The sequence below is a fragment of the Oxyura jamaicensis genome, chromosome 3, assembly GCF_011077185.1.
Source record: "Oxyura jamaicensis isolate SHBP4307 breed ruddy duck chromosome 3, BPBGC_Ojam_1.0, whole genome shotgun sequence".
Lineage (NCBI taxonomy): Eukaryota > Metazoa > Chordata > Aves > Anseriformes > Anatidae > Oxyura > Oxyura jamaicensis.
In genome coordinates, this window is record NC_048895.1 from 109,204,008 (window position 1) to 109,231,348 (window position 27,341).

Here is a 27,341-nt window from a genome sequence, read left to right on the forward strand (position 1 = left end):
TCAAAACAGAAGTATCATGGGGAAACAGGTAAGAAACCCATGTATTTCCAAATCATAAATTAGCCAGTAGGAAAAAAAAATCTAAATTTCTTTGCAAAGCTTTCTGAAAACTGATATATGTGTAGATTTCTTTTTCTCAATAGAATGTTGTTGTTATCTGCAATTGTCCAGGACTCAGATTTCTATTCAATGATAATCTTTTCTGCTTTTTGATATTTTTTTTCTGGAATTCATTACTTTTTTCTGGATTTTTTTTTTTTTTTCTGGAATTCATTACTATTTTTTGCATGCTCTTTTTTGCTCCTTTCCTCTACTTTTTCTCCCAAACTCACCTATGAATGTATTTCTAAGTTGGGAAACAAATGTATTTCCAAGTTTTTCTTCACTTGGCTTATAAATGTGACCTTTATTTTAAACCTGTTTATTCTGTGTATTCTGTAGCTTTTGCGACTATTTACAATATGTATTGCACATTACTGGCTTGATCCAACATACAGTGAAATCAATGCAAAGACTTCCTGTTGACCTTGAAAATTGCTGGATTAAGCCCATGGTCCAAGTAAAACTGGCTGTAATGAATGACACAAAAATGTAATAAAGAACTCATTTATTGGCTTATTAAGCTTATTAAAATAACCTACTGTAGATTATTCAGTTTTCAGTTACAAATTCAGATTCAAACAGTATCTACCTGAAGTTCCAGTATGCTGATTGCTGTTATTTTTAAATACATTGTGGTATAAACTTATCACTTCTCTTCTGCATGTCCATTCAGGTCTTCATGCGCTTCTGTATGTTTTCCACAATCTGCTGAAGACTCAGATGCTCAGTGGCAAGTTGTTCATCAATGAATGTTTGCATTTCTTCCCATTTCCTGGAGCCTTGTTCAATGCCTTGCTGAATTAGTGTGCGTGTTAATTCCACCTTTTTTCTGAGTGCCTCTCTGCTTTTCTGGGGCATTTGGTTAATGGACTCCCAGTCAAATGGCACATCTATTCTAAGCTCTCCTTGACGAACAGCTATATATGGTTTTACGCTGTCAGTTGTTACTTGCTCAAGCCAACGAAGAAGCTCAGAGATATACTGCAGTAGTGCAGAGTACTTCTCTATAGTTAGATCAATTAACTTTTTGGCCTCACTGATTAGCTTTTCTTGAGAATCACTAAGCTTCTCATAGATCTCCTGGAGTTTTGCCTTGACTTGCTTGTTATATTCATTGATTTTCCTTTTAGCAGCTGCAGACCAGTATCGGATCTTTTCCTGAGCAGCAGATGAGAGCTCTATGACCTTCTGTTTTCCTTTTCCTTCAACATCAACTATAAGGTCATAGTATTCCTGGCTGTATTTTTCCACCAGTTCTCTTACTTGGTCTGTCAGGCGTGTAAATGAATCAGCAAGATCTCCAACATACCTGGTGTGCCAATTCACTAGTGTGTCTATTAGATTCTTCAGCCATCCTAATACCTTGTCTTCTACTTCATAGTATTTCACTGACCATCCAAGTGTAGTTGGATCAAAATATTCCTCCCGCAATGCCCTTATATAGAGAAGCAGCTGGTGCAGCTTTTCTGAAAGCTCCTGGAATGTCTTCTGGCTAAAAACTTTTACCTGAGAAATGTATTTTTTAACATCTTCTGCCAAGGATCTAAGTTTCTGTGCATAGACTGAAGCCATCGCATCTTTGTACAGCTGTTGTGTTTGGACTTTGATGTCCTCAAAATTTTTGGATTGCAAGCTTCTAACTATATCTTCTGCCTTCTGAAAAGTTTGTTGCACTATTTGTTTAAGTTGGTTAAGCTTTCCTGCAAAATCAGCTTCCTGGAGAGTAGCAAACGTCTGCCTGATTTTTTCCTGCAAATGTTTCAGCATTTCTTTAATTTTATCAAGTACATTACGACCTCTAAGAATTGTTTCAGAAGCAGGAACTCTGACTTCCAGCTCATTAATAGCTGCAATCAAAGCATCAAAGTATTCCTGAAGTTTTGAAAGGCATATATCAGCAGTTTTTGCTGCCTTCTCTGTAGTCATAAGGTATAATTCTTCACCAGTGTACTTTTCAGAAAGCCCAGGAACCTGGAATTTTGTCGTCTTCAGGAACTCAATGACGGAATCAATTAGGTGTTTTATTTTCTTGTGATACTCTTCAATTATGTTAATTGTAGCATCCAAAAGCTTTGCTTTTATTTTTTGATATTCAATCTGACCAGCTTGATCTGCTGCTTTTTGATACAACTGTTTAGCCTTTACCTTCATCTCCTGATATTTTCCAGAGGCCTCATTGGCAGCTGTGCGAAGCTGAGCATCTATTTTATCTATTTGTTTTGCAGCAAATGCATATGCTTTGTCAGCATTATCCTGCATGATATTCTTCATCTTCAAGGTGGCAGAACTAATATCCAGTCCCATATGCTCCTTATGGTACCTATTAACATATCTATAGACTGCATTTGTCATTTTAGGTACTTTGTCTTTTAGACCCAACATCAAGTCTTTGGCAGCATCCTCTTTCCAGTTGAATTTCATTTGAATAAGGTGAGGATTCTTGAAGGATATCTCACTGCTTAATATGTCAATGTCCTTCTGAGGAGCAGACTGAAAATATAAGATGGAATAACCAAAAGATAGCTTGTAAATAAAACAAATCCCACATTATTTATAATAAGTGTATTTCAATGTTCTCATTTTGCATGACTTTAAATTTAATATATATTAAGATACATACACTACAAATTTTTGTCTACTTTGTGTTTGATCCCATCTTGAATGGTTATTTTAGAACAAATTATATTGTATCAAGGTACTGTATGCCTCTTTGCACAGGAGTACCACGACACAATTTAGTCTTTTTATATGTTTTTAAAATCAGACTGCAAATAAGATTTTTCTTTCCTTTCTATTAAATGCCTCATAAAACCTGTCAATTACTTAGGAGATGACCCTTCTGCTCATTCCTGAAATTATTTAAAGTGAATTTAAACAGCCTTTCCTTAATATGAAAACATTAGAGGATTTCATTTTGCAATCATTTAAATCAATGAAACAATGAGTGAGAGCTACTTAGAGTAATTAAAGATCCTCAAATCTATTTACATAAACAGATTTTCCAGTTTCCAGTAATAAATAATGAATTATGAGTTGATGGTGATTCTTTAATTAGTTTATCATCTTCAAAGGTAAAATATTAATTTTGTAATTGTGGAATGCCAATAATAGCATCTTTTGTTAGCAAATCTAAAAAGGTTTTTACTTCTCATAATGTATTAGTGGATCCAAAAAGAAGACACTCTATGTGGTCTGACCTCTTCCAGGGGCTTGATTCCTATAAGGGCAACTTTTGAAATGACTGTAAGTAGCCTGATAGGTATACACCAAGCTTGATGGTTTGGTTATCAAAAACTGTTTCTGTACTTTCTTCACTTTCAGCAGGCATGTTTTCTTGATCATGGCAGAAGGCAAAATTAACTGTGTGGAGAAGCTGAAACAATCTCTTCACATAGATGCTACTTTTAGAATTGCCAAGGCCAGTGTAGGAAATAAAAAGCATAATTACTGATAATACACTTTTTCTTTGTACAAAGGGTGTTTAACTTATGTCTTAATATCAACATACAGAATCTTTAAAAGGGAGCTTTTTCTCTGACCACTGTCAACCTTTTACTTGTTATTGGTCATATCAAGCTTACCCGAGTTCGGTAGTAAAATTTATTCTTCAGAATGTCAGTTTCTGCTTCAATGAGATAGCCTAAGGTCCCAGCAGAAGGTGAAGATACTGAAGAGGATATTGTGCTGTCAGTCTTTTGGTAACGTACATGAACATCAGTAAATGTTGGGCTGATGATGTCTAGTGATGCAGTGTTGGCCACAATTCTACAACAAAGAATACACAGCTATAATGAACACAAGAAGACAGCACAGTCCCTAAGGAAGCACACCATACAGTATGCCTAAATATAACACTACCTGTGATATTATATATATGTCCATGTGAACAATATCTTTGTCATCAAAAGAAAGTAGGGCTTTTCAGTCTTAGGATTTAGCCTAATGTATTCAAAACTATTCAAAACTTCATGTTACTACAATTTTCCCTTTTTTAGATACTATATTGAGCTTGGTTGAGAATTTTCATTGAATAATGACAACAAAACCTGTAGCTTCCCTGTTGTAAGCTTTCTGAAGACTTCTGTAAGCTGACTTCAATTTTTTCCATCGACATAAATTCAGGCAGTATTTTGTATCTGCATTTGTATTTGCCTTCACAGACTTCTGCCCTTGGATATATCACCACAACACTTGGAGATCAAAATAGGCAGTTAGAAGGCCAACTCTGTAATCCCTAGTACCAGTACTTGTGAATAAAAATTACTCTTTAATGACTTGTGCTGACAGAGGGTTCCAGTGAAAAAGCTTTGATGGTCAGATCTAGAATATAAATGCTGTGTTTATATCTTAGCAATTATATGAAATAGGGCTGCTCAGAAAAGCTATGTTGGAAATACTGAGAGGGCATTTCGGCTATCTCAAGATAGTAGAAGTTACCACCAATAATGACAGATTAGTTACATAGGTTCTTACTAATTACAGCAAAGCACTCTGGGGTATTGGTGTTCAAAGCAACAACTACATCATTGGCACTTTTGTCTATTATAAATTAGATTGTCAGAACAAATCTTTACCCAAATCCCTGAACAGTGACATCTTGCTTGTAGTTTGCACTCAAGTCGCGGTGAGAAAGGCTGCCAGTGGTCTTCATAACAAACGTGTCTCCTTCATATTTGTAGTTTGAAACAGCTGTAAAACAGATTTCAGATGTGTGTTTTACCAGAACAATACAAAATACATGTTGAGCTAGCCCACAGCTAGGCCAGTTGTGGACTGTTTCCATTGTATGCAAAATCATACTTCAGGAAACTAAATGACCACAATGCCACAAATAAAAAGATATGAAAATGCTTGTTCAACCAGAATATTTTAAAATTAAATTTTCCTCTGTGTTTATAATAACAGGGGTATAACATTTTGCATTTATGCAGACCATAAATGGGGATTCTAGATTCTAATCTCTTGAGAATTTTATAATTTTGTTCTTATGTATGCTTTTACTATTATTCTGAAGTCTAGAAGTAAAAACTATATGGGATGCCTGAGCTTTCTGTGTTGAAATATTTTGAAAATCAAATATGTTTAATTCATAATGATTAATTATGAAAATTAATGGTTATTTATGAAAATTAACGGTTAATTCTATGATTCTGTAAGAAAAAAGGTAGGCATTTATTTATCTGAACTGAATTACATAAAAAGTGAGCCCACTTTCTCTCATTTAAAGGTATTATCTTAAGTAATGGGGAAATGTTATGATGTCTGCAATTTAAAGTAAGAAACTTCTATATAAAAAAAGAGATCTCTTCCATTTTTTCTCAGAATATGTCATTAGTTATACATGTAACTTGTAATTAGCCTTCAAGGTGTCTGACCGAGACTGATAATAATTTATGAAAAAATGCTGATGAAGACAAAAGGAGATGTATAATCTAATGTAATTGCTAAACAGAAAAACAGTATGGAGTGTTTACCCCAGAACTGTGGCACATAGAATTATAATGTCTTACCATTCAAGTCATATTCCAGGAACTGTAATGTTGAGCTGCAGGTAGAGTCGACAGACAGTTCAAAGGATTCCTTTTTATTTGATAAGTCTGTTCTCCAGGTGACATTGTACAAAGGGGAAGCAGCTTTGAAAGATCCACTCAAGGCACCAAATGATGGAATGTAAATTCCAGCAGGCAAGGACACCTTGAGAGGGGGGATCTCAATTTTCTGTTCAGGAATTGTAATTGTAGGGATATCAAAATCTGCAATCTTATTAGCTACTTCATCCAGATTTACATGGAAACTGCCAAGAGAAATACTCTTTGGAAGAGTGAATTGAGACACAGTTATTTGGTATTCAGGTACTGTCAGCTCAAAATATGGTATCTTGTATTCTTCTAATGTAATATAATTGGCTCCTACATCCACTCTGGGGAATCTTAGTCTTGGCAGTGTGGGTAAATTGATGTCAAATGGCATCATGTTTAGTGTCTGTGGAATTTTTATGTTGTGCAAGTCAATGGTGTAGGCTGGGACCTGCAGAGTGGTGAAAGGAACTCTGAACTCTGGAGTGCTGAAGACAGGACTTGGAACCTTTAGATGTAACTCAGGAATATTGAATGTGAAGCCATCGGTTAGCTTATTCACAGGTATGGGGAAGAAGGTACCATCATCACTCTTTGTGTACACGAGGGATGCTGAAGCATTTAAGTATTGTTTTCTGTCAGCACTGGTAGTGACGTCCAACTTCAAGATATCCCAAAAGCTCTTCTCAGCAATGGGACACTTCATTTTTTTGAGGAAGTCCATGTATCCTCCCAAAGATCCAGAAATATCAAACTTTGCCTTTGATTTTTCATTTGATAATTGCATATCATGTCCCAAAGATAATGACTGAATTTGGCTTTCACCCTTCCAGCCAACTTTCTGGTTCACAGTATTGATTTTCATTAAGACAACCTGATTAACTGAGGCTATGTCCAGGAAGGAATTTGGCTGAGTGGCTTGAATCTGAAGATCTGCTGACATGCTCCAAGGAGCCAGCTCGAAAGTTGCTTTGCATTTCTGAGACCCCGTTGTTGTGAAAAGCGGTGTATATCGTGCATAGTTTTTGCCATTGTGCTCCCAGACTGCATAAACACGTCGAGTAGATGCTTCAATTGCAAGTATTTCTTTCATTTCACTGTTCCAGAGTCCATCTGCTTGGGAGCTGGCCTCAAGCTTGAGAGATGACCGGGCTCCATTAGCGTTCAGGTAAGTGTTTGCCTCATGGACCAGAGTTCCAGAAAATGAATTTCCAGTGTAAATTACTCCATCAATATTCCCCTTTGTTGATGATTCTACTGATAGGTAAGATGTAAGGCTCTCTAAAGCAAATTTGTGAGCAACTCCTCCCTTAGCACTGGTGCCATATTTAGGAGTATTAAAATCATACATTACCTTTAGCCCTGAGGAAAGAGTGGGTTTAGACTTACTATTTCCAGAAAGCTCTTGGCTGAAATTCACTTTTAAAACCGGTGTGTTAATTTGTGCATTTGTTGTCAATGATGCTTCCATGTTCCTTCTTGTGAGACTAATAGTGCTGTCATGACCTCCTCCTATAAATTTATTATTACTCAGAGAGAGTGCTGTGGCCAGTTTCAACCCTCTTTTTCTTGTCAAGCTCGTTGAACCATCCAGCTTAAATTGTAGCGCATCAAAGACAGATGAAGATGAGATGCTAAGTTGCCCAGCAATATCTGACTGATTAAACAGCCCAGCATTTGCAGTCAAAGTGATCACACTGGATTTAAATGAGAAGTCGTAAGTAATATTTCCCATGGCAGGAATTAAGATGTGGTTTGATGGGCTATTGATTCTGAATCTAGGAAGCTTTAGAGTGCGTAGATCCTGTGGAACATGAAGGACTGGAAGTTCAAGAGAAGGTAATACTAGTGTGTAAGATGGTACTGAAAAGCCAATAAATGGGACTGTGAATCCTGTTGTACTTATTTCTTTTGGGAGCATGTAACCAAAGGCTGGCATCTCAGCAGTAAAAGGAGAAACCTCAACATTCACAATTGGAATGGTGTATCCTGGAATCCTGAAGGTCCGTGGCAGTTTGTTCAGTGATGTCTGTATTTTGTATTTGTCGAATTTTGTTTTGGCTTCGTTATATGACTTTGTGAGAAAATCTAAAGCTGTGTTTCTTCCTCTCTCAAAATATTTATTGAAGAAAGTGATGTATTTATTAAGTGCTTCATGCACTGTTGCTAAAGGAAGCGGGATTACATGCATGTCTTTGTTTTTATCATACTGAGCATTAAAATTTAAATCAAATGATTGTCTTGTAGTCTTCAGTAAGTCCTTCAGGCCTACCTGTTCCCACAGTGAAAAATCTTTTAGCTGAGGAGTCTGGATTCCAGTATAGGGAACATTAAGCTGAGGAATGGTTAGAGGAATATTTAGGAAGTCTAGGTTGGCATCTCCACTCATTTCAACATGAGCTTCAATTCTGTCATCATTGTTGCCAGCAGACATATTATGCGAATACCTGTACTGATTGAACCTGCCAGTAGCTTGCCAGCTGACCTGCTGAACAGAAGAACTAAGTGAAAGACCATAGTTATTCAGGAAGTCAATTTTGCCAGTCAATTTCATTGGGAAGCTGATTTTCACGTTTCCATCATTGTTTGTTAATACTCGAATTTCAAAAGGCTGTGCCAAGAAGAAAATCTCATTATTTACAGTCCCAGTAATCCGTCCATTGAGACGAGCATTGTGAGAGCCTGTTAATTCTACTTTCATTCCTCCAAGCTGTACTGTGCCTTTCACATTCAGAACACTACGCCCCACACGCTGTGACTCGATTTCAGACTGAATCTGAAGTGTTGCATAATTTAGGAAACCACATTCATATCTCACAGACTGGCTGACTTTCAGGTACTTATCATTTATTCTGTAGTCACCAAAGAATATAATAATGGGACCCTCAACCCTGAAAGTGGCATGTGAATCATGAGTGCCTTCATCGGAGAAATTAGGAGAAGCCCATTTCCAGTTTCCTTTACTATTGGAGGTAAATGATATATGTCCTGCTTCTACCTCTGTTGTCATATTATTGACGAAATCAGCCTGGCTAGAGAAGGCAGCTTGTGGAATATTCAGTTTGTGGGAATATGCTGTTCCACTTTGTATCCAAATTTTTCTTTGCAGCTTGACCATTAATTTATTCTGAAGTTCTATGGAATTTTTTGTTGAATAGAAGTTTGCTCTGGTTTCAGCTTCACCTTCTACAGAAGTCCCTAAAAATACCACTTCATTGGAGTGATCAACTTTAAGGAACCTGTGGTTGACCTTCATGGAATTTTTAACGTTCAGCTGTTTCATCTCAGGGGCCAAGAGACGTGAATCTGCAATAACACTAAAAACTAGGAAATCTAATTTGGATGTTGTTTGAGCTGAAAGGGAGGTCACAAATTCTGGACTGTTTACAGATGTTGTAGTATTATGAACTTCAGCTTGCGTAGACAGTGTAAAGAATGGAGAGGTAACTCTGAAAGCACCAGACAACTTGCCAAATGTAGGGACAGTCACTGTATGTGGGATACGTGGAAGTTGGAACTCTGGTATCTTCAAGTCAGGAATCTGGAGCTCATTTAGATTTAGCTTTGGAACCAATAATGCTGGTATTTCAAACTGAGGCATTTGTAATTCTGGGAAAGAAATGTCAGAAAAAGGCATATCTCTCATCTTCAGATCTTTAAAATACAAATCAATTGCTGGCAGCTGAAAATCACCGGACATGAGTTGATCTATTGTTCTCACAATCTGCAATTTAATCTCATTTAGGTCAATTGTGTAAGATGGAACTTTAAAGCTATTTAGAACAGTAAACTCTGGGGTAGTAAATTTCATTGGGATTTTCATGTCCTTTAGTCTCTTAATATTTATCTCATAGGAGGGGATATGTAGATCAGTCAGTGGAACAACAAAGTCTGGTGTTCGAAATGTTGCTTCCCGAAGACTTCGGAGACTGAACTCAAAGGCAGGTATAGTGACTATAACAATTCTTATTTCAGGGACATTAAATCCCTTTTCAACAAACTGGTTTAAATTTTCAGCCCAATTTTTTAGATCATACTCTTCAGCCAAAATAACAATTTTTTTAAAAGCTATGTTCCACAGTTCAGAAATGTATGTGACAGCAGAATTGTAGAATTGGCTTATCTTCTGAAGATACCATTCAAATTCTTTGGAGATATCCATGTCAGAAATCCTCTCTCGCAGGTCTTCCAGATGCTCATTTACTTTGGCTTTCAGATTAGAAAATGTTGTTGAGTTTATGAGCTCCTTGAGCCAGTTAATTATGGCAGCAAGCTTGGTGTCCTTTAATTGTTCTATGTATTTTGAAATCACAGCACTAAAATCTTTCATATACTGTTTCAATGCTTCTGCTTTCTGTGGAAGTTCTAGATTTCTGAGTTCCTCGTTTATTTTCTGTGTTACTTCTCGGATTTTCTCATTTGTTTCATCAACAAACTGGTTATAGTCAAAAGATTTGAGTTTTTTTATAACCATGTCAAGGAACTTGTTGACTTCCTTTATCATCATTTCATAATCAAAGGTTTGCACTTTCTTGACAGCATCATCAATAAAAGAAACAATTTTATCAAAGTATGTCTTCACATCAATTTTTTTCAGGTAGACAGTCAGCTTCTGGACAGTTTCTTTTATTCTGTACTGGTTAAGCAGTTCTGTCATTCTGTCCATTAAAAAATACACCTGCTTATCAATTTCATATTTTACAATCAGTTTATGTATATGACCTCGGAAAGCACTGATCTTCTCGGACACTTCATAATCCTCCATCCAATTTATAATAAAGTCTTTGATTTGTTCAAGAACTTCTTTCATTTTCTTAATTGGCAATGAACGCTTCAATTTTTCTAAAACTTGTTTAACATCAAATGTTTTAATCTGCTGTTTCAATTTTTCTGCAATGTCTCTGACATCAATATTCTGAATCTGAATTTTGAGTTGTTTTAGGCTCTCCTGTATTCTAGCAGTGATCCTGTACTCATCATCTACATTTTTAATCCAAGCCATTGTGCTGCTTCCAATTTTGTTGGGATAATATTCTTGAAAAAAAAATTGTAATCTCTGAAGAGTGTCAACTACAGTCATTTTTATGTTATATTTGTTATCTAGAGCTGTTATTTTTTCAACTATCTTGTCAAGAAGCTGTGAAATAAGTGCTTTAATGTCAAACTGTTCAAAATTGTCTTTGATGTATTGTTCAAGTTGTATCAGATAGACCTGAAGCTGGATCAGTATTTCTTGAAGATTTTCCAGGGCTTTTTCCAACATAATTTGAAGATCATCAGATGTTATTCTGTAGTCCTTTGTGAAAGCAATCAAATTAGTTTTCATGGTGCTAACTCTGCCTTTCAGATCTAATTTCTCCATGTAATCATTAAGGTGCTGTGGAAGTTTATCCAAAGTTGCCTTGTATTGTCTCATATATTGATCTATGTCAATGTTTTTCAGGTAACTTTGTACAGCCTGCAATGTGGTTAGCATGGCACCTCTGATTTGCTCAAAGTAGACTGGTAAGTGTTCCAAGAGTGGTAGGTTAATAACATGCATATCTTTATTTTTATCATACTTCACAGAGCCAGAGATGCTGAATTCTTGAGGCTCTGACACACTGCCCCTGAGGCCTAATACATCAATGATGTTAACTTCTTCAAATGAGAATGGTAGTGTGATTGATGTATCCATCACAGAGAGATCTGCTAAAGCTCTTCCACTAAGTTCCACACCGGTCTTTTCTGCATCGTTGTAAGCATTGAGATCTTGTGAATATACATTATTGTTCAGCTGACTTTTCAATTTCCAAGCACTGGACTGTTCTGATGGAGTAAAAAGCACATGAACTTTGTTATCAAGCTGAGTAGTGTATCTTCCTCTAGACTTGAAGCTGTGACTGGTAGATCCTCTGTAATCATGGGAGAAAGTGAAAGCAAGAGGCTCTGCTTTAAACAGGAATTTGCTGTAAAGGTCTCCTGTGTGTTCACCCATGGCAATCAGCTTTCCATTACCATTGGTATGGACATCAGCAGTGACAGTAAATGGGGCCATAGTGGAACGCAGAGCATTGCTGAACCGGAGAGATTTGGAATCACAGTTTGTGTTCATAGTAACTGAGGTAGCCAGTCCTGCTATACTGAGATTAACTCTGTGACTCACTGCTGCACCTTGAACATTTGCAACCGTATCTGTTTTAAAGTTTGCTGCTAGATCAGCATATGTAATAGTGTAGGTATGCTTTATTTCATCTGCTCCATAGGCTGCTCTCATATTGCCACCCAAGTTCAGCTTCAGAAGCTCGAGGAGCAGTTCTGCTTTGTTGGAAACTTCAGTTTTGGTGTATTTAATATTATTGCTCAGCTTAGCTGTAAGTGATTTGGGCTGCAGCTGCAGATCAAAACCATGCTTGTGGAACTTGTCAAAGCTGAAGCTGTTGTCTAACTTTGAAGAAAACGTTAGGGATAAACCAGGAATAGTCAAGTCATTTGAGTACTCCAGCTTAATCTCTTTGAATGACCCTTGCAAATTATTTGAGAACTTGAGTCCTTCTCTATTAACTCTGAAGTTTAAAACATGTTTATTGTCCATACCCAGAACTGTACTCTGATATTCACTTCCCAGTGTTACTTCCGTTAAGCTGACTCTTCCACCTAGATTGAATTTTGCATTGTTTTTACCATAGCGCCCAGAAGAGGATATTGACATAGAGCCTCCAGCAGTATCAAGTTTGGCATTCATTTCACTCTGCATTGTCAATGGACTAAATTGCACATTTGTAGTTGCACTGCTAGCTAGACCATACTGATTAATATTGAGTGATGACTTATGTGCTGCTCGATTCCTTTGATCGGTCAGAGAGATATCAGTGTTGAAAACAAGATCCTGGGAATTGAGAGAACCTGCAAACAAGGCATAATACTGAATTTGCTTGTAAGTGGCTTGGTACTCAGAGCGAAGTGCTGCCATCTTCTTTGACAAAATTAATTCAAGCTTATTGACAGCTGCAAGTTGTCGATACCTCCCATTTGTTTCAGATGTCATTTTCAGCTGGCTATTTTCATACTTCAGTGAAGCTGTGTTCTTTAGTAGTCCACTTTGTACATCAGAAACCGAAGTAATGGAAAATACATCATCACTGTATTTACCAGATAGTTGATTGGTAGCTTGCAGGTAAGGAGAATCCAACTTCAGATTTGATTTCCCTTCCAAAACCCGTCTCTTTTCATTGTATGAGCTTGACATAGTATAAATGCTTCTTGCAAAGACAGAAGCCACTTCCAGTTGCCCTTCCATCTTGACATTATTGATGTTCATGTTATTTGTTTTTTCAGAAACAATATCACTGGAAAATGAAAGCTGAGGACCCAGAGTACTGGATGCCGTAAGTGATACAGTGCAGTTTGAAACTAGACTAGGTTCATAACTCTTTGTCCTAGACAATTTAAAAACTGAAGTTAAGAGTCTGTGCTTCAGGTGATTTTCATATGCACAGGTGAATCCATTTCTATTATAAGATGCTTCGCCAGAACCTGAAATAGGAAAAAGAAGACAAAATATAATGATGTAATCCATACTGTTTTGTCTTTAAGATGTTGTCTGATGTCACTAAGCTTTTATGTTACTGCTTGAACTGTAATTACTGTTACTATACCATTTTGCTTTAAAAGAAAAAATATTTTGTTTGATCCTGAATATTTCTAAAAAAAAAAAAAAAAAAAAGTTATTCCTTTTATATCTGGGGCTAAATTTTCAAAGAGTGAATAAATCAAATCTCTATATTCCTGTATAAAATTTAATTATGGGATGATGCAAAGCTATGTCATGATTTAAAATTTAATTAATAAGATGGACTCCCCAAAATAGCTGAAACTACAACATAACTAACTTTCCCTTTTTAAAAAATGTCATTTTTGTCATACCTCATATGAGGTGGGAAGTTGATAAGAGACTAAAGTTAGCCTGACCTTTTTCAGTTTAAGAACACCAATTTTAACACCTGCCTAGTCTGAATCTGGGCTAACTGCTATATAGTTACGGCAGTATAGGGACACATATAAGTAGTAAAAATATATATTTGTGTACATATATAGAGAGAGGGAGAGAGAAAAACAAACTGGAGGCATACCTGCACACATGCCTGATTTTGAAAACACTTGATTTGTGAAATACACAACTGTTTACATGATCATGCCTTCAGTTCTGAAGAATTGTGCCTTTGGTATGGAATATATTTGAAAATGTATACCTTAAGTCTTTAACAAATTATCTGACTTTACCTTTACTGCCTAACATAGTGTCTTTAAAAACAAAGTGATTTGAGATTACACAACCTCTTTCTTTAAATAAGCAATGTAAAAATAAATGGGCTGTACCTGATACATATAAAATAAAGTCATTAAAATAGTTTTGCCAGCATTACAATATTAGCACACATTCTTACCTTTCACATTGTAGGAAAGTAGCTCAAAAACTGAATCAGCATTCGTGGTGTAAGTAGTTCTTATGCTGGATGCTTTCTCTGTGCTGCTATTAGCCAAAGTGTATGCTCCTGTCCAGTTGTAATAGTTGCTGTACACATTAGTAGAGACTTCTAAAGTACCCAGTAGAGGCACAAGAAGAGGTAAGGATTCTGGAACAGTAAATGCTGGGATTCTGTATTCCTGAGATGGTACATTTATTCCTATTGACTCCATTACCAGAGGAGGTGTTTTAAGAGTTTGTGGCACCCTTATGTCATAGGATGATCTTCCACCAAATGGTAACGGAATATTGATTAGAAAACTGTTCTTATTGAAGATGTATTTGATCCGGCCTTCACTAGAAAATAAAAGTGATTCTGTTAAAAGCTGTGCAAGTCCCTGACATATACACAGAAATGATTCCTACTATTCCCAGGATACTGGGCTTACACGGTTATATCAGTGTCCTGACTTCAGGTTCAGAGAGAAATTTAATGATCATCTCAACTGTTTTGAAGCACTCATCTATCAGAATCTCCTGAAAGCATTTTTGATGTCTGAATTCTCTCAATGTTTTTTCCCCTTATTTCATAATCAGGAAGACTGAGAGATCAAGATCAAATAGTCATAGAATCATAGAATGGTTTGAGTTGGAAGGGCCTTTAAAGATCATCTAATTCCATCCCCCCTGCCATAGGCAGAGACACCTTCCACTAGACCAGGCTGTGACATCTGGAGTCCAGAAACACAATATTTCCATAAGGCTTTGGATTAGAATTCAAACATTTCTGATTCTTCGTTCAGAGCTTAACTAACCTTAGCTCACAGGTAGAGTGTCATTCAAGAGGCCAAACATGCAATTGTTATGAAACTTGCATTTGATTTTCTAATCTAAGAATCCAAATCTAAATCTGCCTTATGCACATTCATGAAAAGATGTATTGGCATGAAAATGAAGGAATTTGAAAGAAAATTGCTGCTATACAGGAAAAGATAATTCCTCCAAAAGTCATGCTGCACTTCAGCAAGTTGTCATGTTGAATACCAGAAAAAAAAAGTGATTATACTCGTGATTATATTATTATTATTCTTATTTTTAAAAATAATATTTCTTACAGATATGAAAAGTCTCATTAGCATTAGATGTTTTAAGAACCTAAATTAGAAAGAATTTTTCTCTCTGATCAAAAGCATTTCAAAAGTTTAATCCAAATATTCAGGATTTATTTTATTTATTTTATTCTGAACAAAAATGTATAAAAATGTAAGCATTCCACCAGGATTTAGGACTGGAAAAATGGGTTGTTAGCTGAAAAGTTTGTGAGGAAAATGTGTAGTTATAAAAAGGCAAAACAGGATGAAACTTTGCCTTAATTTGTTCGTGAACAATAAGCTGGCAAAGATGCTTTTCTTGTTTGTCTAACTGGTCTTTCATATTACAAAATGATCTTTTTTACACTTAGAGCTATTTCCTAAGATGAAAATTAAGCAAACATTTAAAAAATTTGTTCCTTACATGAAATGGTTAAAAAAGCAACATCACAGAGAAATAGAAATTCCTGTTATTCTAATGTGCCCTATTGGTAAGAATGTAGGAAAAAAAAAAATAATAATAATAAAAAAAATGTCCTTGCTTATACTTAGCTTAGGACTGCAATGAAAGAAATAGACATGTAACATTTTATATCACCACTGTGAAAGATGATATATGCAAAACAGCACTAAGAGATAAAATGCAACACATCTCCGCATCTGTTTATATAATCTAATCTTACACAAGTTTCTTTAGTTTTTTTGCATTAATTTTATCAATCAATATTTCCTTAACTCATAAACAAACTATACAGACATGATTTATCACAGTAGTAGCTGTGGGTGTACCACTGAAGATATTACCAAGCACCACTGCTCCTTGAATCCTTATGCATGGGCAGAGAAGAAATATGGTAAGAACACTAGTTGGCAAGAACAATATATGCTAGAAACTGAAATGACATTGAATTCTGGCAGGCACACAAACATTTTAATGACTAGATCTAATGACTTCGGCTGATTTATCGTTTAATTTTCTAGAGACAGAAGGAATATATTTATTTGCTGCTGGTCTCTCTTTTTGTTGGTCAGGCCTTGCCTTTCAGGAATTTTTAATGTATTGGATGATTTCAATCAAATTTGACAGAAGGGTAAAAGCCTCATGAGTAATTACATTCATACAAACTCTGATAAATCCAGATTAGGTGGAGGAGATGGGCTCAAACTAGTGCAAGTATCCAGTCCTTATGCGTATAACCATGGTATGTGCTGCCTCTGAGCAAGTGGCAGATGGAGTCAAAGGGAAGAAGTTGGGGTACTTATACACCTGCTATACTGGTGAAGGTTAACCAGAGCGTTTAGGTGAATAGGAAGAACTGTCCAGTAGGACTGCACAGGAAAAAGTATAGATGTTAGGGTTATGGCTAAAGACAAGGTGTCTGTAGGGATGCAGAACACAAATCTATGAGAGATCTGTCTTCATTAGTTCTGTGACTCCAGAATAAAGGTTGTTGAATGCTGTATTTTTGCTCGGTTCTCATTACTATACAACACAGGACTTCAGGATGTATTCATTCATATGCTGCAGGAATGATTAGTGTAGATTCAAATTTGTCTTATTTAATTACATGCATCATTTCCTCTATGTAATTTAGTCTCTCTGGTCTTAGAATTCTCTGTTATACTAATATTATGATGTTTACAACAATTCCACAATGTTTTATAAAATAAAATAAAATAAAATAATACAAACATAGGAATGTGTGATTATCTTTATTTCTCTACCTACCTTTTCAGGAAAAGTTCTTCAGGAATGGTGATAACAGGCAGGTTAATCTTCTGAATGCTCAGTTCCTGCAGTCCACTTAGTTTGGCGTGTAGAGTCTGGGCATAGGGGACATCTTTTGATGCCTTTTGCAGCCAGGTGTTGGTTGCCTGCAACAAGGAGAAAAGTTTTCCAAAATAAATCAAAGTTTTAGGACTTTCCAACCCTTTAAAGTTATCTGAAAGCCAGCATAACTATTTGTATAACACTAGGCATCTGATAAAGTGGTTGGCTTGATCAGAGTTGAAAATACAAATCTTACTCAATCTGATTAGTGCTTTTACAAGTAGCACCCATTTTGTCTTCCTTGGGGGAGGCAAAAATTAATTAGGACTATGCAGTCATGTTGTAATTAATATCTACTGTAGGTTGAAACATACCACAATAAATTGTGATACAATATGTCGCATTGTTATATCCGTGTGAGCAACCTTCTGATCCAGCAGTTCATTGGCATATTTCTCTAAAGTCTTTGGGTATTCTGAAAAGTCCACTTGGAAGCCGGAAGACATTCTTTTCACAGCAGCACTGGCACCTGAATTCCACTCTAGCTCAACTTGTTCAGAATCTGAAAATGATAATTTTAAAAGAAAAGAGTAAAATTAGTGTATTTTTGTTCTATTTAGGGGTATAGTATGAACTAAGGTAAAAAGTTGCTTAAAAGTATAGGTTGTACACATGGTTTATGTTTTTGCTCCTACCATATCTGAAAAGAACTCTTTCTGAAATTGTGTTCCCATGAGTTGTTGCAGCTGAGCTCATCTGAAGATATCCTTTGGTGGGTGAATAACTAACCAATGCTTCAGATCTAAGTTCAGTTTGCAGGCGAGGAATAGAAATGGTGCCTCCTAACATCGCTTCTTCCATTCCAGCATATCTGTGAAATCAAAATGTAAACACAAATATAAAACATTTCATTCTACATTTTTACTATGTTTCAGGAGCAATTTCAGCATTTAAATCTAAAGTAAAAGCATAATAGATGTTACAAAAGATAGAATGAATAAAACTTGTAAACTTCTTTATGAGTCAATTAATGTTTTCAGCTCCTGTCAGTTACTTTGTGACATTTAAATTAAAATGTTATAATGCAGCTGTTTGGATATACACAAGAATAATTCCATATTATATTTCATAGAAGTCCATAATACTGAAATGGATGAAAATATCTACCTGTCTGTTAAAGTTCTACCTGGACAAAATTCTGAACTCAAGCTGAATTCTCTATTAAGGATATTGAGTATGACCATTAATCAAGTAGAAGTAAAACACTTGACAAAATATATTATGCCACTGGGCTTCATTTTCCTTTACTCACATTTATTTTATCTCTGTAGCTTTGTTGACTTGAGAAAACCTCTAATATTATGTTAGTGCAAATGAAAGGGAATTGAGGTCCCTGACATCTGTCCAAAGCTCCTACTGATATCAGAGGCAATTCTGCATGAACAGCAAAGACAAAGACTCCCTGGGGCACCATCAAGATCACAGAATTCCATGGAAGATTGAGGTTTATTAAAGAATGTGATCAGCTCATTTCACCATGGGCTTGTGAGGCAGACAATTTTAGAAACCCTGGCAGGCTGAACATTTTTGTTAGGTCCCCTGTAGTTGTTCCCGGAAATATTCTCATCATGAACCGTGGGAATTTTTACAGGAAGCTCTCAGTTATTTTTGGTTTTGTTGCTTATTGAGTGCTGTTAGATTCCTTCATGGGGAGATGTAATAACTTTTTTTTTTTTTTTTTTTTTTTTTTTTTTTTTTTAGAGCTGAATATATCTAGTAAACGATAATACCTCTCTGAACAAAACTTGCCTTGTTTATATCCTTCGACTATCGCACCTGCAATAACACTAGTACAATGTCATTCTTGTAATCATGTTTGCAAACATGGAAGAACTACCTCAAGAATCTTCCAACAGAAATTATACATGCGGTAGGAAGGATCAATTGGTGTATTAGGTATAGTTATTTTATGTATATGCAATGGGTAACAAACAAAATAATATTTCAAGGGCTTTTAAAGGGGGTATGAAGAATGAGTTTTTATGTCTCTATACATGAATGTGCAATTTCTCCAAAAATGAGATAGTGTTTTCCAAAATTTTCAATCTTCAATAAAAACTTCAGCTATCTTATCCAAAGGTATCTGAAAAAGTCTAAGTGGTTATCTGAGTTACCTTATTTGGCCAGTAAGAGTAACTTCTGAAATCTTCTTGTTATTAAAGTCCAAGACAAAGGTATATGCTTTCTTCCCGAAAGTGGATTCATCACTAATTCTGAAGTTTGTACCAAAGTCAATATCAACATCTGGAATGTGGACATCGCTGGTCAAAATCTTCCTGTCTCTATTGTACTTGAAGGTCAGCGTGGCTTCATGCTGTTTTACACCTGGAAAATATGTACTCTGGTTATTCACAGCTATGGAGTCTTGTGGATTTTTCTAAAAATGAATCAAAAACCAATCAACTGGAAATTATAACATCCTGAGGATCTAAGGCAACCTTTGATGAATTTCAGTTAGAAACTGAGTCAAATTTTTCTCCTCATTTTCTAAATCCGTCATGACTAATCCTGTCACAACTTTGCTGCTTAAAGTTGCTGTCTCCCTTTAAAAACTTTTTTTTTTTTTAATGCAATTTTTCTTAATTTGTATGCATAACTTTCATATTTCATCAGAAATGGTATTTTTCTCTTACTTATACAGAACCTGTTAATTTCTTCTTTTCCTTTCTTTCATTCACCAACATCACATTTTCATTTAAAATACATGAAAACTTTTTTTGGGATGCAAATTCTGCCTCTCATCATGAAGATCTTTCACCAGGACTGAAAACAAAATGAAATGAAACTAAACGAAATGAACCAATATGAAACAAACCAAAATGAAACAAACCAAAATGAAATGAAATGAAATGAAATGAAATGAAATGAAATGAAAGTGTTGTCCTACTTGGGTGTGAAAACAGTGTTCTATTTTATCCTATAAATATCTCTACTGTGATTTATTCATAAAAATTTTTTTCCAGTTCATTGACATATAGCTCAAAACTGAGCTAAACCATACTGTTTTTTCAGACTCTTACCTTCTGCTTGGAGCGCAAACTTCAAAGTGTCTATCAGGCCATTTCCCTCTCTCTGTAGGTCATAGTTTGCACTTGCAGAGTATTCCTTCACTTCTCCTGTGGACACTATTTCAACTTCATATCTAAAGAAGGAGTAAACAAATGTCTTGTAAATAACTGATTTTGCCATGACCACAAACAGGAGAAAACATACAATTCTCAATAGCTCTCTTTCTGAGCAGCCCATGTCTGTAATTTGAAGATTTTAAAAGGTAAGATTTATATGAGAGCATACTGTAGATACTAACCTCTGATAAGGAAGGTTATTTAACACAAAATAGACGTGGTCAAAGCTTTTCTAACTTACCTGGTTTCTCCAGTCAAGGGATAATATGGAGCTGCATCTGTGGCACTGGCATTAGAGTACAATAATTTGGTGCAGAAATTTAGACCAGCAATGAGAGGCTTGCATGAAGTCCAAAATTCTCGGTTCTCAATCAGAGGTGGAATCTCTTCAGTTTTGGTTGGAGACACCAAATGTAATGTGTTGCTGGAACAAGAAAGTGAGCCATTTATTCCCGGACAGGTGTTCAGATATTACATATATGTTGTCTGATTAGTAAGGTTACAAAGTGACTTTCTGAATAAAAATAACTTGCTGAGGCTTAATGAAATAACATTTGGTAGTTAACAGGCATTGCTGTTGCAAAAACTTAATGTGAGAGAAGAAAAAGTAAAAAAATAAAAAAAAAGAGAAGGGAAGACAAGAACACAGCCTTGAAAATTCTAATTGACTTCTCGTTACCTGATACTGAGGAGCTTTGTTGGGGTCTTTGGAGCAGGAATGCTGAATTTCAGCTGTCCAGCTTTCACACTAACATGTGCTTCAATTCCAGACTCATGGAATATATTGGAATTCATCTCCACGCCACTTCTAGCAAATTCAGGCATGTTTATTCCCAGGTGTGTTACAAACTCAACTGCTACTGAAGGTTTAGCAATGAGTTCTGCTTGCATCTATTTAATAAAACAAAAAAGATGTATTTATTTTTACAATACACTTCCTATACTTTTTAGAAAACATAATATACTCATTACTGACAATCTAGAGGTAGGTTTTGTATAATTAACTTTGCTATTCAAAATAATTGCTTCCCAAGTCACATCAGCCTACGGAGCACATAAGTGGTAACTGTCACATAGCAAATACAGTGAGATAATATCACCAAGAAACCTTATCTACTTTACCGTACAAGCACTCGTGCTGCAAAAAGAAAGTATGTTAAGTTACTTGCATGTGTTTTTAAATAATGGCTCTGAAAACAAGAGGCTGTCTATCATTGTAGAAAAAATATAGCAATTTTCAAAAGCAATGAGTAAGGTATTTGGAAAAAAAAAATGATCCAAGACTTGAAATTCTCTAAACAGAACATAGCTAATTTTCAAGCTTTTGTTTAGCTATTACAGAAAGAAGGGACAGAATTCAAAATTCTGGAAAACACTCCACAAGATACTAAAAAGCAGCCAATAATAAGTTTGAGGGCATTTTAAAAAATGTTTTCTTAAATACTGTATATGTTAAAAAATTAAAAGTTTATGTAAACTGCAACTATTGAGAACTTTATATAAAATATTGACTAAAATAGAGTAAAATAGTTACTAAAACTGGAAAAAAGAATACAAAGATTTCATTAAATTTTTTTCACTTTAACTGGAGAATTAATTTTGTCACTTCCTCTTTAACTTTTAAAATGTTAAAATATGTTTAATTTTGTATTAAAAAAAATCCTTTAGCTCATTTTTTCAATATCTAATTGGAAAGCAAATTTTTCACTTTGGTTTGGTTACATCAAACATTTTTATTAACCGTTCTGAACAACTAATTCACATGCTGTAGCTTTGCATTACTCTCATTTTGAAAGCATACACAGAAATTAAAAGGATAATTGTAAAAGGGTGATTAAAATACTTTTAATTCATACATTTCATTATATCTCATATTTAATTTATTATATGTGTTACTTTTCACTTCAATGTAAATATGCGCAAATTAACTGGTGACCTCTAATATGTTAGGTATTTATTTTTTATTTTTTTACTTCAAGAATATTTTGTAGTCTTTTCCTTTTGGTATTACAGGATAATCCCTAAATAAGATTGTAGATTAATAGGAGAAGACAGAACAAAGAGAGATGTTGAGACTTACACTTTTTTGATGAAGCTTCACAGCTACTTTGGCACCAGGTGTAGCTATTCCAGACAAGGCAAACTTCAGTTGCAAACCTGCTCCAGTTGGGAGCTCAAACTCATTGTCCATGAACATGTAGTGGACAAATAAGTCTCTGTCAACACCTTTTGAGATGGCCTGTGCAATCTGTGAATCAAACAAGGAAATTAACAGATCTATGCTGGATTCTACATTTTATCTCCCGTCTTGACATACACATATGAAAGTGAGTTGGTTTAGATGACATGTAACATTTTGGCTTCTCCAAAATCAATGGCAAAACACTTTTTGGCTTAACTGAAAGCAGCGTTTTACTAAATATTCCTAAACTGTACTACATCCCTTTTTCTTTTTCAGATGATAGACTATTGCTTAATATTAATGTACATTTTTCATTATAAAAAAAAATTGTAATATAACATACTGGCAAGCACTGAGATTTTGAGCATTGTTCCAGTAGATATCTCAGTCATACAATAAGATCTGAATCCTCCTTTTTTTCTGCCCTTCCATTCACCCATCATCCAGGAGGACTCCACCTGGTTATTAAGGGATCTTTATAGGTTCCTCAGGATCTTTATAGGTTCCTCAGAGTCCTTCAGACTATATTTTGGTATTTCATTTTAAATAATTTTATTTTTATGTGACCAGCACTGGCATCAAATATCCATTCTTTACATAGAATGGATATAGATCAACACAATCTAAACTTTTAAAAAATGGTAGAAAAAAAAAAAAACAAACACAAATAACACATATTAGTACACCAGAAACATACCATTTCGGGAATACTCTGAAGAGCTTTAATGCTCTTTAAAAGCATGCTTCCCAGCACTTTGAAATCATTGAGTTTCAAGTACCCAAGTTCTTCTCCCAGGATTCTCAGATATGCTCTTCCTTCAGGAGCTTCCTTGTTGCTTAATTCTTTTAACAGTTTTTCAAGGTTAAGCATTATTCCTTTCATGACCTCCTGAAAATTCAGTCAGAAAGTAGTAAAATATATTTATGAGAAATCTGTAAGATCACGCATCTAGAACAATTACTCAGTTAATGTCAGGTAATCTGTACGTGCAGTTCTTGCCATTTTGTCTGCTTCCAGACAAAGGCCTCTCCCACATGCAATTAAGAAAGAGCATTGCTAAATAGCATTAAGGATTTCCATTCTAGTATACCAGAAAAGGAGAAAGCTCATATATAATAAGCATGTAAATGCTGTAATTACTGAGTAAATATAGGAATGCTGTACTGCACAGATAATGTTTTCAAGCTGTACCTGATCCTGCTTGCCATCCTGGGAGTAACCAAAGTAGTCAAAGAGAGCTTTGGAAACCTGCTCTGGCACTCTGCCATCAACCCAGTACAGGGCCTTGCTTGCAGTGTCTGGGAAAAATCCTTTCTCTCCAAACAAAGCTTCCAGTGTTGGTTCAAAACCCTTTCCATCCAAGCCAAGCTGAAATGAACAGAACAATGCCATAACTGAGAGAGTTTCCCCACTTCTTTGGAGCTTTACAACAAACAGACTTTCTAGGGAACAAAAAATGCATTTAAAGTGCATCCTACAAGTCTCTGATTCTTAAGTGAAGATATGCAACAGAAAAGAATACTAGGTCTTACGATTCATTTTCTTTCTTTGTCAAGGTCCAACATAAAACCTACACATAGGCTGTATCCCACTTAGAATCTACTATGAGTACTTCAGTGTGCCAGTAATGACTCATTAGCATGAAGTCAATTTGTTACAGATGGGTTCATTTTACCCTAGCTGAGGCCTTCAATAACTCCAACAGGGTTGTCCATCCAGTCAGTGGCAAGTGACATCACATAATGGATGGCTTGCTCTAAAGCCCATTGAGATCAAATGAAAGTTTCCTTGTAAGCATAGTGATCTTTAGATTTCTCCCAAAGCTTGTAAAAACAATACGTTATTCATGGAAAGTTGTTATAAGCAAACAGAAGTGAGAAAGAAAACAGCTGAATACTAGCAAAAGCTTTTGATAATTGCTGTACCTCAAAGATATCGCTTGGGACAAATCCATATATATCCAGGGTGGTTTTTAGCATAGTCTCTTTAGGAACATAGCTGCTTGGATCAAATATCACATTTCCTTCTACTTTGGCAGAGATGGGATCGACTCCAGGTACCGAAACTCTTTTGGAAACCTGATAATTCTGTGAGAATTTTCTGAAATCTTTGGCTGTTGGAACCTCATTTCCTTTCAGAGCTTCTTCAAGTCGGCTTTTAAGACTAGGAAAGAGGATAGCAATGCAAATATGATTAGTATGAATTCCAGAAATGCATTTAGCTTTAGGTTTCTTGTGTCCCTTGTGAGATTTCTTGTGTCCCTTTTCGACACTCATACAACTAAGGTGACTGTAAATGGCTAGCTCTTTGCACATACTAATAATAAAAATAAGACTAAGGACAAGAGTGCAAGTTGGCAATGCTCTAACAAAACCACAGATTTACCCAGCTGATGTTCTTCTTCAAACAAACAAAACAAACAAACAAACAAAAAAAGCAAAAACTGCATTTCTAATATAACAATCACTGCAATTATGGAAAAACTTTGTTCTTAGGGGAGCAGTATATAACAAAATTTTACTTACTCTTCAATGCCTACTTCTTCAGAGTCTAGGATGTTGGCAATGTGTGAGGCTACAAAGCTTTTCACTTGCTCATTCTTCTCCTTTGTGAGGACTCTCAAAATCTTTGTAAGATCACTTGGGGAAGGATTTTTCATCAGTATGAGGTAGGCTGCTAGACGTTTGTCTCCAAGTGCATCCCCTTGGAACACTTTCAAAAGTGCTGACCGGTCCTATGTAAACAGAGAAGGATATGTTAAGGATATGTTTTGCACTGATGAGCTGGCTAGTAGACATTAGTGTCAAGCTCCTTTGGGAATATATAGGGTGAGAGAATTTCTGGGATGTATTTTTTTAGGACTGTGTAAATACAGAGTACCTTGTTTCTAAAACTGACCAAATGTGTTTCATAGGTATTATTCTGATAAAGCTTCTTTTCATAGATTATTTTAATAGAAATTACTGTTTTGATTAAAACAGATTTTCTTATCCTGTATCTAGCAGGTTAATTTTTTTGTTTGTTTAGAATAATGATTTTTTTTTTTGGGAATCTGAAGTGTTCCGGTCTGTGGAAAAACCTTCAAATTTGGGAAAAAGGAGTATCATTCAGTTTAGGAAAAGAAGGACATCAAGATATTCTGCTGCAGGAAAATTAAAAACAGTTTGAAAATAATGAATAACAATAATAAAAAGTCATCTTTTTTAAAATGATACTAAATCTGAGGATGTAAGCTCCAGGTGCTTCCAAGTCCCAGACTCCTTAAACCTTGTCTGGAAACAAGATCTCATCTTTTAGAGTAGGAACCTGTTGATGTTGAAACTCTTTTTCACTATACTAAGCTGAAGTGCATTGTATAATGTCACCCATTCTGTAGGAGGTGCCTTCATATCCCTGTGATATAAACATCTCACTAGTACTGCTAGTGACATCTGCTAGCGATATAAACTACTGCTAGTGATATAAACTATCTTACTAGTACTGCTAATAACAATGACAACAAAGTGACAGTATAGAATAGGAACATTATTTTTCTTAGTTAAATCAATTTAAACCTGGATTAATCCCTTAGTTAAACCAAGCTTCAAATAAGAACTCCATTTAAGCCACTCTGAGTGGAACAGATCCAAACTTCCCATTTGAATTGAAACTGTCTATATAAAGCAGCTCCATCTCAAAGGAGCAACACCCACTAAATCTGAAGTCTGTAGAACTTCTCAGATGTGTGAACAAAAACTAAACTAACTAAAGGAGTTCCAAAAAAGCTGCAGACAGCTAAAAGGGAGATAGCAAAAGTATGAATTAATAGCAGTGTCCTAGTTTATTCAATTATTTGTGTGAACAGTCAGGGTGAACTGAAAGCAGTTTATGCTGGTTCTTGTGACCCAGTTTACCTCTTCAGTAATAGTCATTTTCCTGAATGCCTGGATGGCTGCTTTCTGAACTGAAAGTGATGCAGCTTCATTTCTAATACATGTCTTAAGAGAAGATTTCAGGTTGGGCTTAGCTTTCTCCATTACTGCACCCATGTTTCCAACAGCCTGTCAGTGATAAAAACATAGGAAAATGAACTTTTTTTCTCCACTAACAGAAGTAAAATAATATACGTGCTACAATAAGGAAAAAATAAAAATACCCTAAGTGTAAGATATGTGAGTTCAGCATCCCCAGAACAATCGGTGCCAAGCAGTGACATCATGAAGTCTGCAACGTTCATTATTTCCTCTGTCACAATCATCTTCTCATTATAGAACCTAAAGCAATAAAGATATTAGAAACAAATACAGAAAATATGAAATGCCTGTTAATTTTTTATTCCAATAGAAAAAAACGCTGAGACTAACAAAAAAAAACAAAACAAAACAAAATAAACTCAAAGAGGACTACTCTTAGGGTTTACTCTAAGCATTGTAATATTTTCTTGAGGTTATTTCATAAAATTACATGCTAGCATTACTTACATAGTAACAGAATGACTCAAGCCATAAAAAGAAGCTCTACTTGGCTGATACTGGGCCATGTTAAGAATTTCCTGTATTCTTTCTGGAGTTGGAGAAGGCAATAGTGCCAGTATGTATGTAACCAAGTCTACCACAAGTGGATTCACGTTTCCAGTTCTCAGTATTTGAAGAATGGCGCTATAGCACTCTGGAGTCCCACACTGAGTCAGGGCCTGAACTGTGAAGGAACTGAAAGGAAAAGGGATGGCCTTGGTTAATCAATTCATTGTTTGCTGTTATCCCGGCATACTTCATGTCTGAAAGAAACATTTGACATGTTTATTCAGGTGTGTTAATATAAATCATGTATGCTAATGTGTGACTGGAAGCAAGTCATGCAATTGCTTATCAGAAATAAGTTTCTTAGTTTTACAAGCTACAATACAATGACTGGATATGAACAAGAATAAAGTATTAACAATATTATAATTACACAGACATATCTTTTTTTTTTTTTTTTTTTTTTTTTTTTTTTTTTTTTTTTTTTA

At 35.4% G+C, this 27,341-nt stretch overlaps 1 protein-coding gene across 2 annotated transcripts in view; it reads right to left on the reverse strand.

The window, feature by feature from the left end:
* Positions 1–590: 590 nt before the first annotated feature.
* Positions 591–27,341, reverse strand: part of APOB (apolipoprotein B) — a 37,507-nt gene continuing 10,756 nt past the window's right edge. For both annotated transcript variants that reach the window (XM_035321197.1, XM_035321198.1), the window contains exons 10-29: positions 26,815–27,042; positions 26,490–26,607; positions 26,248–26,394; positions 24,880–25,088; positions 24,280–24,517; positions 23,546–23,722; positions 23,051–23,242; positions 22,252–22,419; positions 20,851–21,062; positions 20,413–20,595; positions 20,067–20,188; positions 19,161–19,371; positions 17,682–17,857; positions 17,361–17,548; positions 16,945–17,090; positions 14,105–14,481; positions 5,613–13,193; positions 4,677–4,791; positions 3,684–3,867; positions 591–2,592 (exon numbers count right to left, since the gene is read on the reverse strand). In XM_035321197.1, coding sequence (XP_035177088.1) covers positions 772–2,592; positions 3,684–3,867; positions 4,677–4,791; positions 5,613–13,193; positions 14,105–14,481; positions 16,945–17,090; positions 17,361–17,548; positions 17,682–17,857; positions 19,161–19,371; positions 20,067–20,188; positions 20,413–20,595; positions 20,851–21,062; positions 22,252–22,419; positions 23,051–23,242; positions 23,546–23,722; positions 24,280–24,517; positions 24,880–25,088; positions 26,248–26,394; positions 26,490–26,607; positions 26,815–27,042 — 12,793 coding nt within the window. In that variant the 3' untranslated portion in view covers positions 591–771. The remainder of the gene's footprint in view (positions 2,593–3,683; positions 3,868–4,676; positions 4,792–5,612; positions 13,194–14,104; positions 14,482–16,944; positions 17,091–17,360; positions 17,549–17,681; positions 17,858–19,160; positions 19,372–20,066; positions 20,189–20,412; positions 20,596–20,850; positions 21,063–22,251; positions 22,420–23,050; positions 23,243–23,545; positions 23,723–24,279; positions 24,518–24,879; positions 25,089–26,247; positions 26,395–26,489; positions 26,608–26,814; positions 27,043–27,341) is intronic.